General features: G+C 43.2%; 2 protein-coding genes across 2 annotated transcripts in view; both read right to left on the bottom strand.

The window, feature by feature from the left end:
• Positions 1 to 7,528, bottom strand: part of eif4g1b (eukaryotic translation initiation factor 4 gamma, 1b) — a 52,963-nt gene extending 45,435 nt beyond the window's left edge. The window contains exon 1 of the mRNA XM_030108183.1: positions 7,472 to 7,528. The gene's annotated coding sequence lies outside the window, so the exon portion shown is untranslated. The remainder of the gene's footprint in view (positions 1 to 7,471) is intronic.
• A 1,335-nt stretch (positions 7,529 to 8,863) lies between these two features.
• Positions 8,864 to 20,323, bottom strand: psmd2 (proteasome 26S subunit ubiquitin receptor, non-ATPase 2). The gene is made up of 21 exons (XM_030108761.1): positions 20,165 to 20,323; positions 18,171 to 18,227; positions 17,904 to 18,068; positions 17,517 to 17,638; positions 16,654 to 16,878; positions 16,401 to 16,559; positions 15,736 to 15,880; positions 15,144 to 15,204; positions 14,852 to 14,998; positions 14,656 to 14,762; positions 12,943 to 13,070; positions 12,717 to 12,804; positions 12,455 to 12,617; positions 12,255 to 12,356; positions 12,011 to 12,162; positions 11,839 to 11,922; positions 10,932 to 11,100; positions 10,307 to 10,401; positions 10,083 to 10,209; positions 9,832 to 9,950; positions 8,864 to 9,046 (listed from the first exon to the last, which is right to left on the bottom strand). Exons 1-21 carry the CDS (start codon positions 20,285 to 20,287, stop codon positions 8,864 to 8,866), a joined length of 2,721 nt encoding a protein of 906 aa, XP_029964621.1. The 5' UTR covers positions 20,288 to 20,323.
• Between the last annotated feature and the right edge of the window lie 459 nt (positions 20,324 to 20,782).

The following is a 20,782-nucleotide window of genomic DNA, read 5'->3' as shown; positions in this document are numbered from 1 at the left end:
CCCGCCTGACGTTTAGTACAGTGGCGATCCGGCCACCGGCACCAGTGAAACGGAGTCCTTTAGCTGTTGCATAAGCCTCTGCATGCACTCGCATGACCTGCCCATGTAGAGAGAGTTGAGGGGGCAGGGTTTGCAGCTGAAGAAGCAGGCTGTCATGTCACCTATAGAGAGAGCAGCCATGCTCAGTTTTCAGCTGTGGACACATGATCCAGGCATGCAGTGTCTGCACAGACTGGCTTCAGAGAGCTAAGCTTCCTGGATATGTTTAAGTCGTGCAGGTTACAATGCACAGAGCTCATTCTTACAACAGCTTGGTTCTGTCTTCTATAGCACAGAAGTCTGCAGGTGATAAAGCAGATCCAAAGTTTCCTTCCACTCAGCTGGACCACCTCAGAATTCAGCAAATGAAAATATTGAGCTAACCCCCGTGAAGGAGAATAAAAGAAAGCAAAGTGTCTGTTTCATAAGGCTGAATCATATTCATGGGCTTTTTTTTTTTAAGGGAAAAAAAACACTTTCTACAAGTTGGACCAGTATTTAGGTTTACTTAAGCTGACATAGAAACGCACACAAATCTGAATCAGAACCAAGACCCCCTTTACACAACAACATTTTCAAGTTAAAATGGAAAATTTGAATTGCAAAAATGCTTCAATTCCATCTCTGTGGACATAAGGGAAATTGATTTTTTTTTTTTAAATGCTGCTTAGTGTATAGTGTATAGTATATAGTGTATAGTGTAACCTTTAGCTGCTTAGTGTATAGTGTGCATAAGTGTATAGCAGTCGTAGAAAATAATTCTTCAGCATGTATGTGAGTAGATGGTCTCCAACAACAACGGTGTCCTCCAGAGCAGCATGACTCCGAGTCCATGTTGTCCTGGGACTCATTAGATTTATAGTGGATGTTTACAGTGCATCCAGAAAGTATTCAATCCCCTTCACTTTTTCCACCACACATTTTGTTATGTTTCAATCTTATTCCAAAACAGAATAAATTCTTTGTTTCTCTCAGAAATCAACAAACAATAGCCCATGTGAAAAAGCGAAACAACGTTTTTCAGAAATGTTTGCTCATTTATCAAATATTAAAACTGAAATATCACACATACAGAAGTATTCACTATGCTGAGGTACCTTTAGCAATTACAGCCTCATGTCTTCTTGGGTATGATGCTATAAGCTTGGCACACCTGCATTTGGGGTGTTTTTCTCATCATTGTGTGCAGGTCCTCTCAGGATCTGTCTGGTTAGATGGGGAGCGTCGCTGCACAGCTATTTTGAGGCCTTTCCAGAGATGTTCAATCGGGTTCAAGTATGGGCTCCGACTGGGCCACTCAAGGACATTCACACAACCGTTATCTTTACTGTGAGCTTCGGTGGCCTGTTGGAAGGTGAACCGTCGCCCCAGTCTGAGGTCCTGAGCGCTCTGCAGCAGGTTGTCTTCCAGGATGTCTCTAAATTGTTGCATTTGTTGTTCCCTCTATCCCGAGTAGTCTATCACTCCATGCTGCTGAAAAGCAACCCCACAGCATGATGCTGTCGCCACCATGCTTCAGCGTAGGGATGGTATTTGCCAGGTGATAAAGCAGTGCCTGATTTCCTCCAGACGTGACGCTTGGCATTCAGGTACAATCTTCATCAGACCAGAAAATCTTGTTTTGCATGGCGAAGGTACCATTTGGTAAACTCCAAGCAGTGAATACTTATTTACATGTGCTATTTCAAAGCTTCATTTTTTTAAATACATTTTTCAAAATTTCTAAAAATCTTTTTTTCATTTTTTTATTATGTCATTATTAAAAAGTGAAGGGGAGTGAATATTTTCCAGATGCACTGAACCCGGAGCAGCAATCCAACTTGGTCGTCTGTACAAAACCAATGTATTTTCCATTATTAATGTTTATAGTGTATTATTGTCTGCAAACATTTTTTAAGCGGTTTCATCACAATATCAACAGCGCCAATTCATTTTCCAACATGCTACCCGATACATTTTCACTTCAGTGCTGTTGAAGTTTCTGTGGAAAAGGATAGCATTCACAAAACATTGCTGAGGCAACACAGAATTTTTTTTAAACAAAAAATGCAAAAAGGATGCGCTTTCACTTTAAAGGTCATTTAACCAGGGCTATAGCTCTCATGGTGCTTGTTAAAGAGATATTACAATAATTTAATAATCTGGAAATGCTCATTGAGGAAACATTTCAAATCATTCGCCAACCTGAGGAATGCACAGTGTCATTTTGTGGTGCTGGTGTCAGATTAAAATTTTTGTTCAATGGTCAAATATGGTCAACACACATACGCAATAAACTTGAGAATTACAACAATGTAATTTAAGAGAAATTACAAACAAAATTACATATTATGTTCTAAAATGTGCTCTTAGAAATTACAGTGCTCGTTCTCTTGCCCCGAATTTACCCATCTGTGACTGAATTGTACTTTGTTTTGTTCACTATGAGAACCTACAAGTTCACAGCATGTCTGAGCATCTGGGGCATTAGGTTCCATCTGTTTATCCAAATATATTGACATGCAGAGCTTGAATGAATGGAAGTTGTGTTTCAGTTTTTTCAACTTGACATATTGCATATTTTGATTTCACAATAACAAATTTGCCTGTTTTGTGCAGGTCTACCTAATACATTCTCAGATGGGATTCACCATTGGCCATTTGCTGTGGGTCTCACAGGGCAAATACAGCAGTCAGAATAGCAACCTAACTGTGCATTGCCTCACATTAAATCCACTGCTACTGAGTGACACTAAACACTAAACCTAACGTGTTTACGATCAACTTTCTGATTAACCCCAAGAAACTGTTGCCATGGGTTGATGTATTTCCATGATGTATTGATGTATTCCATGTCTGATAGACAGACTCAGTAAAGCTGCATATGCATTTGTATTGGCTGCTGAAGACAAAACCACAAGTGCACGATGAATCACCAGAGATTTGATATTGATATGCAGAAATTGAAGATAATTTGATACGGGAAGTGCTATAATTATTGCTGGCCAATTTTGGCAGACAGATCAATTGATAAAAGAACAAAGAGTCCATGGAAAAAGATAAAACTGGGGAAATCTGTTTTTAGTTTTACAGGGCCTTTAAACTTTTCCAGGCAGACAGCGAATGATCCAGAGGGGAAAGACCAAAGTACACCAAAGACCAGTGATCCAGATGATGATGTAGTAAAAGTACACTACTGTGGAAAAGAGCTGTTCAATTTGAACATAGAGTAACGCAAACACTCTGAAATCTTCCACTGCAATCGTTCTCCATCTACTCGCACATGCAGACATACGATTGACAGTGTTTATGTGAAGTACGCCATATGTCAAGCTTGTTGTCTCTGATTCCGTCCACGTTTATGTGCTTAAGTCTCATCAATAGCGAGCATGATTTCATCAATATTCACACTACTGAATTTTAATTAACTATGCAGCATTCCATTGGGCTGTAATAGTTAATTTTGATTAGTTAAGAAATGTATTTGCTATAGACAGAAGCTACTGTTCTTACATCTTTATAAAGTGTTCCCCATGTCAAGCTTCATATAATCCCACATTTCGAAGGGATAAATTCAAGTGGTTTTCCAAACACTATAAAATCAACATCCAACCAGACTGCAAGCCAGCAATATCCGGCTCTTCAGACAGGACAGCAGCCCTCCCTCTTCAGAAACTGCAGACTCTCAAAGCGGGCATGGTCACAGCCAAAAAATTATAAAACTGGAAGTCACCAGCAGCCCCTTGTTTTAAGAGGTGACTCAGTGAAATGGTTTCTATTGGTGGGACGGAACACATTCACTTCACGGCCTTACTGACGTTACTCGATGAGACCTGAATGTACAACTTGTGAGCACCGCTGCTTTTCTTTTCCGTGACAAACTCTGCCTTCTTCTAGACAGATATTCCTCCTCTGGTGTGTCTTTTCTGTTGGTGTTTTTGATGCTGTTGCTGTCCATTTCCTTGTTTTCCGTTTTTTTTTTTGAAGATTTCTTTCAGAACCCTGACAATAACGCAGACTGGAATAGTTCAGACTGTCAGCTCCTTTGAGCATGCTGTCCTGTTTTCTGTTAGTTTGTTTTTAGTAATTTAAGTAACAACGTCAGGAGTTGTGTGCAGAATTGTGTATGTAATTCTTGTCATGAAAAACTAAAACTAAAAATAATCCTTTTAAAAAGACTATTTTGAAAAGATAAGCATTTATGGTGTTGTATCAAATGATATGCTGTTTGCTTGTTTTGTGCCATTTTACATTACACACAGAATTTATCACTGGAATGCACTATGATGGGGTGTCGGACGTAAGGTCCGTAGGTCAAAGCCGACTGCAACTAACCCACTAAACCACCAGGTAAATGGTATCAAATATACATTTTTGTGGAGGATGACGAAGCCCTCCAGGATCGGGGTATAAATTTCAAAGTAAACGCAGATTTATTTATTTATTTATTTAGTTTTAGTTTTGGAAGAGTAGCAGACAACGCAACAATGACACCTGAGCTGAGACATTGATGATGCGCGGAAGAAACTAGCTACCTTGCTGCTGTCAAACTAGCCTCAAAGCCATGCTGTCAGGGTGAGTTTGTAAAAACATGCATAATGCAGCAGCTAGGACAATTTAAATGTTTTCATTATGTTTACTCTGCGTCACAAACATCTATTTTAAATTTATAGGTTTTTATGGCACAATTTTGGATCAGGCACGTGTTCAGGAAACGCCACGACTGTAACAAGACGGGCGCTATCTTGGAACAAGCAAAATGGGGCTAAACCGAACTGAGCAGGAACTGGGTCACACTGGCAAAAGAATTGCCAAATTAGCTCAAGATCATACGGACTGGTGTATATTTTGTCCATGTCCCATGCTCTCTTTCAGAGCAATGGGATTAAGAAAGCACTATTTTAATGGCTCAATCCATTCAAGATTAAATTGTGCAGAATATGGCTCCTGGAATAAAATGTGTTTGACACACCGGCATTATAGGATAAAAGCATAAAAAACTATACCTGTCTTAGCAACACAGAATAAAGTAGACATCCGTCCAGAAGATGGATGGATGTCTAATTTGAATTTCTGTGCACCATCATGAATTGAATATATATGCTGACTGATGTTAAGTTACGCAGCTCTAAAATCTCAGTTTCACTTTGTTCACAGTTAGCATGAAAAAGGTCACGCAAAGTTATGAGAAAACAGGTATCTATGCTGAACTCTACAGCTGAAAGTTTGCCTGCACAAACTGACTATTAAGTTCAATCCTTTCAAAAACAAGGGCCTCCTGGATGGGATGCAAACAGGACACTTCACCACATAAAACAGTCATGTTAAACAGGAGAGCTGTTCTCATGGATGTGACTCTGAAAAGTATTAATTTCAGGGGCATGTTGTAAACAACTATAAGTGACTAGAATATATACTACATATCGCTGTTCTAGCCTTGATTTAAACTTGAAAGCATGTAATCTCGGCTTGTAAAACAGTACATGCAGGCACTATTAAAAATCTCTGGTGATCTCATCTTTTGCGATCCACACCCACAGTTTGCAACATGGGCTTTACAAATTTTTGCCTCAAGCCAGAATAATTGCAAGCATTCTAGACACTGTCAGAACAGTATAACACACAATTTCGGATGCACACATGGTGTCAAAGTTGAGCTCTGGTACATCATGTCACTGGCACAGATTGCCCTGTCCCTCCCACTGTCACATCCTGCCAAAAAAAACCCCTACACACATGTCCCGGACTGGAGGCTTTCAAGTTCCCCCAGTGAGAAGCTCAGCAGTGTCCTTATGTCAGAGGAGCGGTGACAGCCTGGAGCTGGCGAGTCACGCGTGTGTCCTACAACTGCACCTCTGCTGGTGTTTCCATTCACTTCCTCTGACATCAGTGCAGGGCGAAGAGGAGAGACTGGTGTCTGCAGGCCATGCAGAGGGAAGCAGCATCCATTTTGGACCATCATCTTAAGGTCACTTGTCTGCAGCCCACTACATGAGCGTGCACCGGGCTGATGAACTGAATGACACACGCGTGAATGTCCTGCAGAGATAGGTGTGTGTTCCCTCAGTGAAACTGTGGGACACCTTTTAGAGGTAAAGACCAGACACGCCCCTGTGCCATGCCGTACACACGCCACGATCACAGCAGTTTACACGCAGCACCATCACCATCAAAACGCGTGATCCCACCAAAATCGAAGAAAAATAATAAAAGCACCCTGAACACAGAAAGACGTGCTGCAGCGTGCTGTACTGCGCTGCTAGCCTCCGCTGCTAACTTTCGCAAGGCCCAGCCTGGATCTACCACGTGGTTTCTCCTGCATGTTGGCGCGCTGCACATCCCAGCTGCCGGCTCCGTGCCAGCCACACCTCACATCACACATCAGCCGTGACAGCAGATAAAGACACGGCGGCATGACGGATTCTGCACAGGGGAGACCGGGAGAACACAAACCAGGACGATGGTCCAATAGCTGGGGATGCTAACCGCCGTCGGAGGTGTAGGAGCTGCCGACGCTCGTCGTGACAATGAGGAGTACTCCAACTCGTCCGAATGACTCACATCCCCGCACAGATTTACAGCAACATCACCTTTGCGACAGTCTGCGTCCACTCCAATGCATCAGCGAGGATGCGGCCAGACTATCCTCTTAAGCTTCACGTCAACTACAGGTGATGACCTCAAGACACCCATCACTCCATCCAGGCACACCCCGATCTAGGCATTTACAAGCTCCCAAAACTGCCGTCCACAAGTCCACAAGCAGCCCTATCGTCCCCACTGCAGCTCCGTCTAAATATCTGATCGGTAATCACAGTAATGTGTATAAACAGAGGATTGAGCCATCTTTACGCACCGACGCGTAAATAACGCAGAAAGGTTTCAAATCACCATCACATGGCTTCAGGTGTCAAGTTATCGGCATGCATGCAATTCACCACAGCAACAACAAGAGTTAAGAAATGCTGGCAGGGACGAGTAAACAAAATGTACCGGTTGGAAAAACACACGTTTTCATCACAGCCGAAGCGACTGTGATGAACAGCTAAAGGCACAATATCACCGCTACCAGGGTGAAAACAGCCACGCCGGGACGCGACAGTCAGTTAGGTACTTTGCCCATGGAATGCACCACAGGCAGTACACAAAGTTTCCCCCGAGTGGTGACAAAACCCACTCATTATCCGTGTTTTCTGCAGGGGTAGCCTGCTAGCCGGAGTGAAGAAAGAACACCCACGTCGTCCTAGCATGGGATGCTAACGAGCGGCTAGCTGGCTAATCCCTGAAAACACAGCGGGAGCGGCGGACCGCAGAAAGCCCCGCAGACAGCCGGAACCCCGCACCGAGACACCGAACCGCACACTCAGGAGTGCCCCCGGGAGGGGGACCCGAGACTTTAAAGGAATAAAAATAGCATTTAAATAACGAGCTGCGCTGAGAGGCTCAGCGTTACCTTTCTCTCCTTGAGTCCGCAGAGCCGGACGGACGGAAGATCTTCCCGGAAGCCGGTAGCGACTCATTCCGGCAAAATCCCGTCACGTGAACGCTTCCCGGTGAGCGCGTGGAGGGTCTGGATGCTGTGTTTTCACCCGATTCAGTCTCACTGATCTCCGCACGAACTGCTTGTCAACAACAAGCAGGCAAACAGAGCCGCTGCAGATATCGATCAAAACATAAATCAGAACCAAGAACTGCTTTCATTCAGATAAAGCATGTGATGTTTACCATTTACTGGGACATCTTCCAAATGCTGCGGTCATCACATTTTCATTACAGAATATTGAGGTCATTTCAATTCTAGAACTCTATACTCAAGAAAAACACATTTAGATGTGCTATAGAAGCTATACGCAACACATTCTAGAAACATCACAGTTTTCAGAACTAGAAAGTGATAGAGCTCTACAATAAATGAAAGATTCAGAGCTCTCGCATATCTTGGAACTTTAGTACATTTCCATCAAAACAATTTAGAACTTAACATTTTGTGATCAAATCTAGAGCCAAGATATGCTTTTTTTTCAAATATTTAGTAAGCGGTCATTACTTGTTTGGCCTTTGGCTTCCCTGCTCCACCTTGTAAATACATCTTTCTAAAGTGTCACTAGTAAAAATTAAAAAAAATGTTAAAAATCACTTTTCAGCGTAGTTGAACATAAGTCATTAAATGATTAAAACACGATCATTACAAAACATTTTGCATGAGTAAAAGAATAGTTGCTTTCTTCTGTCCCAGCTGGATGCATTATAACACTCTGGAGAATCAAATAAAGTTGTCACTGCTGTGATTCTGCCATGTATGTATGCTGTTCTTATTAAAATCTGATAATAATTGTGTTAATCAAACACACAGTAAACACATTTCCACCTTGTGGATCAAACTTTATTTTTACTTCAACAGAACTGTAACAAAAAATCAAACAAAAAAAAAAGGGGAAGTAGAATACATACTTTTGAATGTTTTTATTACAAAAGATGACCGAGGATGCCAGGAGTGAAAGAGGGGCATGTTTTCTCATGTGGACTGACTCAGCAGCACTTATTGAATATATAACTGAAACATATACAGGAGAGGGGAGCGATGATGTCCTGCGTCCAAACGGGCCTGTCACCGAGTTAAAAACAGCTGGTTGCCCATGTGGCACCAGTCCTGTGAAGCGGGGCCTGACCGTGTGTGTGTGTGTGTGTGTGTTCGGGTCACGTAGGAAGAAAGATGGGCGTGCCTCGCTCGTTTCAGCCGTACAATCAACCATTAAACAGAACAACAGCCGAGAGCCCCGGAGAGCTGCTCTGAAAAACCAAGAAGAGGAGGGGAGAAAGGGGGGCCGGTGAGCGGGGCTGCAGTCTAGGTTTCGTAGTTGGGGTTCTTGCGGAGGATGACGAAGCCCTCCAGGATGGGGGTGACGGGGAGGTACTCCTCTGTGGCCAGCTCCGCCCTCTCGCCGTGAGCCAGCAGCACCGGCGTGGTGTGAGTCTGGAACCCTGTGATGGCTTTGGGCTTCCCAGCCTGGCCCACCACGTCCACCGCCTGCAGAGAGAAGAGAATAATAAATCTTATGTTCCGTTGATAAGCTGGAGAACTGAGTTTTGTTAATATTGAGAATGTGGGAATCAGACACAAGAGGTTAGCTCTGATTAAAAAACAAGAGACCCTGCAGGGAAACAGCATAAACACAGCTGTTTACCATTTCAAGTGTTATATTAGTCACATTTTTCTAGTTATTTTCATCCCAGTTTATAAACTCCGGGGTTCTGCTGTTGCTGATGTTGTGAATGTGCTCACAAGTTTGGAAAAGGAAGATGCTAAATTCAAGTCCGCAGCAGCTCCACCATAATTTAGCAGATTAATGTGAGCACAGCAAAGACAGAACGCACTTTTCCTGGCTTTATTTGCACCGTGGGAATCTGCCAGAGTGTTTCTCCAAACATTGATTTGTTTTGATTACTGCAATAGCACAATCTATTATTTATGAAAAATAACATTTAAATTTGCAGCAGTTTTTTTGGTGTTTTTGACATTGCCTGAAAAAAAAAAAAAAAAAAAACAGTTATCAAATATTGATAACTTGCTGCAAATGTTCTGGAGATTTCAATGAATTCAGATGACAACGTTCCGGAGAAACAGTTCAGCATCAGATGTTCCTCTGATTTTTGGAGTTTGAACTGTTTTTTCTATTGATGTCAAAAAATACAGATTTGTGGAAGCTCTGATAAATGACTGACTTTGAATGTGTCATGCACAGTTTTGTAATTTCAGCTATTTTTTTCAAAGTTGGGACAAATTACTTGTCCCTGTTCCCACACAAATCTTACCTGTCCCACTCTCACAGATACGGGCAGCGGTCGCAGCTCCTCGTCGAATGTGACCAACATGCGTGGCTGCATGGCGGCTACCAGGCCGTAGAGGATGTAGTGAGATTTACCAAGGATAACTGGAACGCACACAAAAAAAAATAAAAAATCAGTCTGTCAATGAGAGAACGGTAAAGGATGAGCGTGTCTGTGTGTGTGTGTGTGTGTGTGAGTGTGTGTGAGTGTGTGTGTAAGGAGCAAAGTGAACTCACTGTTCTTGACGTCGAGGAAGGAAACGAGCACGGTGAGCAGGCCGGCCACGGCGACCTGACTCATCAGCTGCCTGTCACTGTGGTACGGACACAGTGTGAGTGTGCCTTTGCCCAGGTGAGTCAGACCCTGAGGAGGCGCAAATACAACTCATTCAGTACACACACATTAAACAAAAAAAAAGTGACTGCTTTTCGACAGGGCTCCTTTTGTTTGCGCCTCCCACCTGAGCCAGTCGGACCATGAAGAGATTGTTGGGATCTTTGGCGTGGTACTGCGCCAGCTGCCGCAGCATGGCAGCCAGGCGGGCGTTGTTTGTGCCTGAGGAAATGGAAAAAGTGAGGAGCCGGGTGAGTTTCTGACAGAGGTTGACACTGCAGGAACTTCCCGAGGAGGCGGCTTTGTGCTTCCATTGGGAATGAGACAATGACAAAGCAACATTTCTTACAAGAACCATCAGCTTTCATAGACACGACAGTCGAGTCAATCTGACATTTTTTGGGGAATGAGGACAGACGAGATTCTGGATCTACAATACTGGACTTGCTATTGCCAGTGAGTTAACTTCAGTAACCATACGAACAGCGCAACAGCATGGTGGAATGACAAGCATTTTCTTTTATCATCTTATTTAGTTTCAAACCCATCAATACAGCATGTCCTAAAAAAAAACTGAAGCAACAGACCATGAACCACAAGATTTTCAGCTAGCAGCTCTCAAAAATCCTCTTAAACAGGGGTGCATCAATAACGACAAAAGTATTGGGTCCAAGAGAAGCTTTGCATGTTTGAAAAGAGTGACTGAAAATATCAACTCCTGCAGGGAAAACGTTCCGTAGGCCCAGACTCACCACTGCCCACCATGCCCATGGCAAAGATGGAGTTGTGCGAGACCTCGGGGTCGGCGTCGTGGGAGAACTTGCTGAGAGTGTCCAGGATGTTGAGGCGAGGGTTGGACACGGAAATGAGAGCCAGGGCAAGAGGCACGGCTCGCCTCAGGGTGGGCTCGCCATAACGAAGCTGATGACACAACAACAGTAGCAATGAATTTACTGGATCTTAAGAGGCTGAGATTTTTTGTTCAATGTTTAAATATTTCTGAGCAGAGTATCACATGCTACAGATTGTATAATGAAGCACTGTTGGATTTATGGGTCGAAAACCATCAGGAACAAGAGCTTTCTTAGTATCCTGCCTCCTCAAAGATGAGTTCTGTTTGTGCTGTGGGGGTGTGTGAAGGACTGCAGCATCAGCTGTGTTCCTGGTCACTTGTTTTGTTTTTTTTTACTTTTATATAGTTACTCCAATAATCTTGATGACAATAACAAAGGGGAAAAGCGGGGCTTGTGGTGAAAACATGTTTCCATTGATTCTGCAATGTGAACAGCAAATATCTGAAGCTGTGAATCACAGAATGTGGGCCATGGTGCAGTGGTGGGCCCTGAAAGTACTGAAGGTAGACCATGAGATGGGAATAAGCTGATTGAAGAAAAAAAAAGTGAAAAAACGATAATATTTTATTTGTAATTGAATTTAAAGCTAAAAAAATTCATGCAGATATACATTTTGATCAATTCGTTACTCCAATTATTCTCTCCAACATAAAGTAATTTTTTATTGAAGTTACATGTATGAGAGTGATTCTGACTCGCAGAGAGACAAATGTTGAGTTGTCACCACAAAATAAGGTTATCGCCACAAGATATAAGAAGGTGAAGCAGGAGAACCAAGTGTCAGCTTTCCTCTACAGTTACTGACCAGGTGTCCAAACGTGCGCAGTGCCATCTCAGATCCAATCTCCTCCCCCATGGCTATCAGGGCGATCCCCAGAACGGCAACACCCTGAGAGGGAATTTGAAAAATCAACATGATCTCCTGGGTTTTCTCACCCCCTCGTCTGCTCAAAATGTCACAACGTTAAAGCGTTTACCTGGTGTGACCCCATGTCAGCAGGAGTCTCCTTCTTGTCTTTGTCTTTCTTGTCCTTCTTGTCTTTGTCCTCCTCCTTCTCCTTCTCCTTGGCCTCGTAGTGCTCGCTGCAGATGTGGAGCAGCTGCTGCACCTTCAGCACATTCCCAGAACCTGGAGACGGAGGAGAGGGAAGTCATTCCTCTTCACAGGCTGTTAAGGAAGGGTAGTGCTCAGACGAGTGTGAAGAAAACAACAGGGCCGACCTGCATATGCGCAGATATCCACCAGTGTGTTTGCAAAGCTGCGGAAAGGCTCGGGGACGACCTGTAGAGCCGCCAGCGTCGTCTCGATCGCTTCTCCTTTACCTGCGGGGCAAATCGACGGGATTCTGTAAGACAGCTGCATTCCGAAGGAAGGAAAGGCAGAGTGAGAGTCGAACTGTGACTCAGCAAAAAAAGCCCACCCAGGTGGTTCAGTCCCAAGCCGAGAGGCAGCCAGCGGGCGTACGTGTCCTTCAGCTCCTGTTCGTTCTTCTCCATGATGGTCTGGACGATGGTGGAGGTCACGTCACCGTTACAGGACCCGACTGCGATCATACCGCAGGCCAGCGCCGTCACGCCAACCACCTGAACAGGGTTCAAACACATTTTTTTTTTATTTTTTTTTTTTAAAAACTGCAACCATAAACCTGATGAAGAGAGCCTTAACATGCATCAATTCTTTACCTCCATGCTGGATTTGGAGTCTCCCATAACAGGAAGTAGTAAAGAAAGGACATCCTCTCTGTTGGAGCCGGCATAGGCAAGACCCAGTCTGAAACCACAAGGACAACAGTCAGAATAAACGACTAGTAACTCACGTTTTATACACCGAACTTCAGGAACCCACAGCAGAACAATCTAGGTCTGAGCTGTAAAAGTAAAACCTTCCACTTTCCACTCTTCTCCTCACCCAAAGATGGCTCCTATCCTCATGACGTTGCTGTTGTGGAGGACGTAGTCGGAGAGCAGGGCGAGAGCCGGGTCACACTCATTCCTCACGCCCGAATTCACGATGCCACAGGCCAAGAGGGCGCCGGACTGCAACAGGTAGGTCCAGATGAGGCAGACAAAGTTAGCAAATCGTTTTCATAACCTCCCCTCTCTTGTAATATGACTGAGAAGCAATGAACTTGTTCAAAAACATAATTCGCAATACAGTACAGTTTTCTGTTAATCCAGTAAACGTAACCAACTCACTCAAAACATTCCTTTGGGCCCATTTAATTGACAGCATTTTAAAGCGATACTTCAACATTTTGGCAAATTGGCCCATCTAGGGCAATTCGGTAGTCATTTAGAACAGCATACTTACTTTTTTTGTGAGGGCGAGCTGTTGTTTATTCAGCGGTGAGTCTGAGGAGAGCTTCACGGCGGACATAATGGAAGTGGATGGTACAGTAGCTTCCCTCGTCAAACTCATCAATCCAACACAATCCAACAACCCCAAAACACACTTTGGTGGACACGTTATAATCCCCACATTCACTACGCTGTGAAATATTAATGCAAAATTACGAGATTGAGCGTTTTTTTGCGAAGATTGCTAAGACGGAACTACTTACTAAACACGGCGTCTGGGCGTAGTGATCTCAAAAGAAAAAGTAGTTCCCAATATTTGCTTCAATGTCGTAATGCTACAATATTATTTGTTGGTGTTTCACAGCGTAGTGAATGTGCGGATTATAACGTGTCCACCAAAGTGTGTTTTGGGGTTGTTGGATTGTGTATTTGATGAGTTTGACGAGGGAAGCAACTGTACCGTCCACTTCCATTATGTCCGCCGTGAAGCTCTCCTCAGACGCACCGCTGAATAAACAACAGCTCGCCCTCACAAAAAAAGTAAGTATGCTGTTCTAAATGACTACCGAATTGCCCTAGATGGGCCAATTTGCCAAAATGTTGAAGTATCCTTTAAGTGAAAACGGTGCTGATTTTGCCTTTAAGCTTCAGGAAAGATTCAAGTTTACAAGACATTTTTAAAACGATATCCATTTACATAGAAACAGCAGAAACACTGACTACAATGTAGTTGGCATACCAGACCATGAGTTGGCACTGTTTGTTTTTGTACTATAAATACACGTACACATGAAGAAAACAATACGCTATAAACATTAACAATGGCAAGTACACACACACTGGTGTGGACCAATGTTACAGATTTATCTGTTCAAAGTACCAAACCTGGACATTTTATCTAAAACCTTCATGAACACGCAACTATCAAAGGAGGAGTGACGAATACTTTAAATGTCTCACAGAAAGGGAGTTTCCCCACCTCTCTGGCTCACTGCACCGTACACGTCAAATATTTGAAAGTGTCCAATGCAGTGAGAACAAATAAAAAGCGATGGTGCAGAAAAATGAGTCTGTCATGCTCAGTCGTCATGGAAACGTGATGCCCTGCCAGTTCGAGTGGTGTTAGGACCAAAGCAGCAGACGTAGGTGTGATCGCGTCACACTGATGAAGCTAGCGTTGCTAACTTTGATCAGAATGGGGAGAATTAACTTTATCTGTGTTAACTTGGAAACACATCACAAGCTGCAAGTTGATTTTTTTAGCTTCCTGATTTACGTGAGAGCAAAGAACCAATAGGGAAAAAGCATAATCTGGTCACTCTACCTTGATGTAGTCTTCGGAGGAGTAGAGGTATTTGTCAATCTGGGTCAGACCGCCATCCACGTCCCACAGCAGGATCATACCCAAAGAGGCTGCAGCACTCAGCATACCTGAGACCACATCATTTGGTTTGATTAAACAGCAGAAAATAACATTAAAGCGTAAAAACAGAAAAATGGGACGTGCATCAATGTCGTACCATGATCTTTATTCTTGTAAAGCCACTTGTTGCCGTCGTCTGTGAGCAGCTTATCCTGTCCGAAGGCGGCGTTCACAAAGCCGTTCACGAAGGAGGAGGCCAGGTTCATCCGGGCGGAGTCTACCTGGGAGCCGCTGCCTCCGAACCCTGTCACAGAGAGAGCCAAGGTCAGGCGTCGCTCTATGCATTTGCTTATTTTGGTAATATCTCAGTGCATCCACCTCATCCTCACAGCTGAATCCATCTCTAACAATCCTAAATGAGCACGTACGATCTCAATACAGTGACTCACTGTTGTTCTCCAGGTGGGTTTTGTAGATGTCGTCGGGGACTTTGGGCTCCATGATGTCCAGCTGAGGGCGACAGAACAGCCACGTTAGAAAAGAAATAAAAGAGCAATGAATCATCTTCACAAATGTTGCTGAGGTTATGACGCCATTCTTCATCCTCGCTGTGAATCATCCACCATCCTTCGAGTGTCGGAGAGAAAAGTCACTCTGCTCTGTCAGACAGTCATTATGACGTATTTGACAGATATTGGATTTCAAGAGTGATTGCAAAAAGCAAAGCAGGAGCATAACTACATCTCTCGTCTCTCTACTCCAGGGTTGTCAAACGTACGGCTCAATCCCGCAACAAGATGGAATTTACCAACAGCACGAAGTTACGACATTAACTGCAATACAGTCATTGGACCAGCAAGGGCGCATTTCGTTTGTATTATGTGGTGAATCAGTTCAGGTGACCGGGATTCCGACACAGTAGGTGGGTGATATGGTACGGTACACGCTGCCCAAAGTTTGTTAACTAGAAATAAGACAATATGACACCATTCTTGTCCTTTAACTGTGAAAGTCAGCACATCCCAGCCTGCCCTCTCGTACCTCTCTGGCCAAGGCCAAGAAGTTGCTGTTGAGCTGCACATTGGACATGATCTCTGTGAGGTCCTCGTAGTCCTCCACGTCCTCGTTGAGCTCCAGGAACATGCCATGTCGCCCCAACATGAAGGCCATCTGCTTCTGAATGACTCTGAAGAGACAAAGAAAGGCACGTTCACGTTCAAAACTACCAGTCTGAGATAAATGAGAAAACGTCTAATCATCTTCAATCAAAACTTAGGACCTGCAATGACTTCAAGTGAAAATTTTAGACTTTTGTTGTGCTTGGTGTCTGTTTACAACAACAGTCCTTGGAGTCACTGGAAACGGCTCCCAAGGAGGAATTTTAAGAAAACACTTGGGTTCTGTTGCCATGTCAACGAACGAAAACAAAACTTTCTGAAAACGCTGTGGTCCTGTCAACTTGTTGATGGCAGAGAGGCAGCAACTGCTCATGAGCACCACGACTGTCTTGAATACTTCTTCTGTACATGAGTAGATCGACAACAACAACCACAGCAGCCTTCAGAGAGGCGTGATTCTCCATTCAGCCTCCTGTTTACAGTTCATATTGGAGTTATAAGTGAGAATCACCCATAATAGTTTCCAGTCCGTCGTCTGAACCTGCGTGAATACACCGTGGATTCAGGTCATTCTGTGTTGGCACTCACATGTCTTTGCAGGATGTGAAGATGTTTTCTACGAGCTCCACGTCATTCAGCATCAGAGCAAGGCGCAGGGCTTCTGGGTATCGGTTGAATTTCCTAAAGATGTTCAAGGCACATCTGAGCAGCGCTGAGTTTTCAGGCTCAGGGACGTAGCTCACGCAGCTGCGAGGGGAAAACAGACAACGCAGTCCCGTTACATCAAATTCCACAAACATCAGCATGTTTTCTGGATCGTAAACAGGACGGGATTCTCTACCTGGTGAGGTAGAGGCAGACTTTGCCGTAGGCGTTTTCGTCGATGTAGTCCTCCAGCATCTCCAGCTTCTCGATCTCCATCAGCAGGTCGCAGGCCTCGTGCTCGGCGTTGTGGGCCATATTGTAGGGCACGATCTCCTTCACCAGCTTCAGCAGCGTCTCCTGCTGGGTCTTGTCGTTCTCCTCCACCTCCTGCCACTCTTTGGCCACCTCACCAGCAAGGTGCCTGGAAGACGAGACAGAAACAGATGGACAGACTCCGTAAGTCAGTTACCAACTTGTCCAAAGGAACTCACACAGAAACAAAACTATTAACAATCCAGTCTGATCAGCCAAGAAAAAGTTTTCCAACATGTATTTGAAGAAAATGACATGAATCTCTAATTTTTCATGTGGAATTGAACATTCTTGTTATTGTTCCAGACATATTTTAAAAATGCTAAAAAGTGGAAATTTAAGATACATGGGCAGCTTAAGAACATTTTATTGAGCGGATGTCAACAGCATGATTCCTGCTTTATAAGTGTATCAGAGCAGAATAATCAATTAAAAAAAAATCTAAATACAATAGATCAAAACAATATTAGCATCACCTTTAAGTTATATTTCTTTTCACTGTTTCAACACCTGAGAGACTACAGACTACTCAACCTTTAAAAGCAGACCCCTAGCTTTTAAGTGGATTGATATTTTTATAAAAAATGAAGTAAATCAAAAAACAATCTATCAGCTAAGCTGGTGTGACATGAAAGTCCTTCAGCTGTTAACACCAATTCAAAACCACAGAATGACAGAAAATATCACACACAGTCAGCTTCTCTCTGATCACAGACAGAGCTGTGTCTCTGCTCCGGCTGAACTCACCTGACATATTCGTGTCCCCATGAGGCCAGCTCCTCCTGCGAGCCCAGCAGGCGGTACTTCAAACACTCCCGCTCGCCGCTCATGGTCATGGCCAGCACCGACACCACGTCGGCACAAAAACGCTGCAGACACAGAGAGGCTGCGGTTTAACTTCAAATTGTTCATTATTAGCGAAAATTACTCTTTCATGCCACATTAATATGCACCAAACCCTATTTTACAACCATATTCAAAACATGGTGTGCATTCTTAACAAGATATCACAACGCTGCACTGCAATAAGCACAGCACACTGCAGTTTTGTGGAATCTATTCTGTAGATCAGGAATGGCACATTTTAGCGGTCTGGCCAACTCGAGATGAAATTGTGGTGCAGCAGACTGTTACCTTGTTCTCTCCTGGAGTCATGCCGTCGTAGATCTCCTTCAGCTTGCCATAGTGCGGGCGCAGGAACTTCAGCGGCTTCGGCACCGAGGTCATGGATGTGGTGGAGGAGCGAATCTGCCTCCGCAGCTCCTCCAATGCCTGGCGGTACAGCGCCGTGTTCTTCTCCTGTGAGAAGCATTAAAAAAAACAACAATATGAATATTTTGTTCTTTGCAGAATGAAACGAAGTGGTTAAAAACCACCCAGTTAAAAACAGTGAATACTCACACTCAGTCTCTCCACCATCATCTCCAGGTCCTCTTGTAACTGCTTGTCTTCCTCAGACTGATGAAAGAGTGAGAATAACATAATTGGTTACTAAATATATAAGAATTATATTTTTAAAATGGAAAGGTGTCCATATATACGTTATATCCGAGATGAATTTGTTCAGGTGTGTCACAAACAAAATCGTAGGAACGCACAGTGAAGCTGCACAATGTATCGTTTGAGCATCGCGATCACAATGTACATGTTCGAAATAGTCATATCGCAGGTCCCTGCAATGTTGGAGGCAAATGAATTCAACGTTCCTCACAGGGGTACCCAACAAACATACAGTGCACAGCAATCCACCAATCACAATCGATCTTAATCAGTTTGCCGAAACAGACAACACCCCTGCACCTGCAGTGAGTTGCAGGTTACAAGACTGAAAAATTAGCAAAAAACATGTTGACTGTAAACAAGACAGGAGGAGTGTGGCATAATTTAAAGTTCTATTCAGTTCATCTGTTGAAAATTAATGCATTTTTTTTACATATCACATTCCCAACAAATTCTCAAATTACAGGTTAGAAAAAAATCGCAAAGTCAGTTTTTTTTTCTAATATTATGCAGCCCTAATGCAAACAACTCATAATGAGGAAAATACATTGAGTATGTCTGAAAAAAATGATTGAAGCCCTCTGGTAATATCAGGAGGAGATTTCATGTTGCTGTACTACAGCTGAACATACCTATACTTCACATATTGTAATATTGTCTGGGCCGTCTCACATCTATCTCCACTTAATCAAATACTCTTTGTGCAAAGAGTTGTTTTCAGAAGTCAAGGGCCAAAAACTGCACTACTGTTTAAAAACTTTAATCAAGTCCATTTATTAAGTTTCTACAAACATGCACACCTATGTTTAAATCCATGATTTAAAATAATACCTTTCACAACTTTTTCCTCTTATCAGACAATCACTAATTACTCAACTCAAAAAGACTTATTCACCACTTCATTATGGTAAAGTTCATCGATAGACATGACTTCATATGAGTTTGTTGGGCTTCTTTCCTCTTGTGCAGTTTAGTTTCATTTCTTGCATCACTGTATTAAACTCTAACTTTATGTTTATAACTATTGCTTTCACAATAAGATGTGCTTTAATTCAACTGAGGTCATGATTGCTTAAGTTTTTTTAAACAAAATTTCTCTTCTTCTCATCATTCCTAAGTGCCTGATGACTGTAAATAGATATGATTGATAAGATGAGTCGAGCCACACTTGTAAACATGACATTGTCAGTGAGTAAAAATAGTCTTAACAGTCTTAACATTTGTGACTTACTGAGGGTAAAACTTCGATTCATGTAGTTTCCAGAAAACCCCATCTTATTTTGAGTGACATTTGGAACATGATTATTTTCTAAATAAGCAACTGGAAATTAATAAATATGAGATCGAAACTAAATACATGCAATTACTGATTTGAGAGTCAGACAGATTTGTCTTTACATACATAGTGATTACATTTTTGTTGACAAATACGAGCAGAGCAGTGAGTTTAACATTGCTAACAATTAGACTGTTTCGAGTATCATACCACAACAATGTTGAATACATAAACAAACACTTGATCTGTGGCTGTTATTAGAGAGTGTTTAGAGCTGTGTCACGATATGTCCTCACAGCTAAGTTAGCTCCCTATGCTAACACTGATGACAGGACAGGCAGTGGCAAATAGGCTAGGCTATGCTACGTTAGCTTCCGAACGGAGTTTATCCGCATCGATTAACGGGACGATAAGATCATAAGCTAGAAGGGGGATATTTTTCGAGCCGCATGATCTCAGTCTAACAGACGCATCTTTATTATTCGCTGCATATTGGCTGTGTCGGCGTCGGGCCTGTTCATCCATGATGTGTAAACGGCAGTGACTCAGGTGAAAAGACGTCCGGCTCAATCAGTGTGAGTTAGCACTCATTTCATTAGAAAAAGACACGCGAATGTACCAATTCTTGTTCCTCTTTCTTGTCCTTATCCTTGCCCGCCGGCTGCGCTCCCTTCTCCTTCTCCTTGTCCTTCTCATCGGTCTTTTCGGTCTGTTTTGTCTCTTTCTTTTTTGCCTCCTCCATGGCTGCGGCTCTATGAACTAATGCTAGCGAACGGAACTGAGCCGGTAGGACCAAGCGTCCACTTCCGGGAGAAAGTAGGTAGAGATTTTTACATATCGCCTCCTTCCGGGTGGCAGCTGTTACTGCAGCATGTGGGGGGTTACTTCAGGTCAATTCCTCACTGCTGTCATTTTCATATCATATTTCCTGTGGCCCACAAAAAAAAGGCATATCGGAGCAGCAAATGCCACAACGCAACAGGAAAAGCCACAGCACAACACTAAAAGTGCTATATAAGTGTAGTCCATTTACCATTTAAAAGTCACACCAATACAGCAAAAACCACAACTCAACAATGCCAAACTATTTTGATTAGGGAAGAGTTTAATGAAACATAAGTAAAACATTGCTGCTCAATGATTTTGATGAATGTGATTTCAGAAATGCAATGTTGATCACCGTGTCGAAATTGTCATAACGTTATGTATGTGCTCTTCTCTGCCGTCAATCGTTTGG

This window comes from Salarias fasciatus, chromosome 14 (genome assembly GCF_902148845.1).
Source record: "Salarias fasciatus chromosome 14, fSalaFa1.1, whole genome shotgun sequence".
NCBI classification, from domain to species: Eukaryota; Metazoa; Chordata; class Actinopteri; order Blenniiformes; family Blenniidae; genus Salarias; species Salarias fasciatus.
This window is presented reverse-complemented; position numbering and strand designations above follow the sequence as displayed.

Excerpts from the sequence above, each read along its gene's own strand:
- psmd2 (XM_030108761.1), bottom strand. The coding sequence starts at position 20,287 with ATGGAGGAGGCAAAAAAGAAAGAGACAAAACAGACCGAAAAGACCGAT. Across the intron at positions 17,639-17,903 it reads TGACTCCAGGAGAGAACAAG|CGTTTTTGTGCCGACGTGGT; the intron begins GTAACAGTCTGC and ends CTGTGTCTGCAG. Across the intron at positions 11,101-11,838 it reads TGCGCACGTTTGGACACCTG|CTTCGTTATGGCGAGCCCAC; the intron begins GTCAGTAACTGT and ends TTGTGTCATCAG.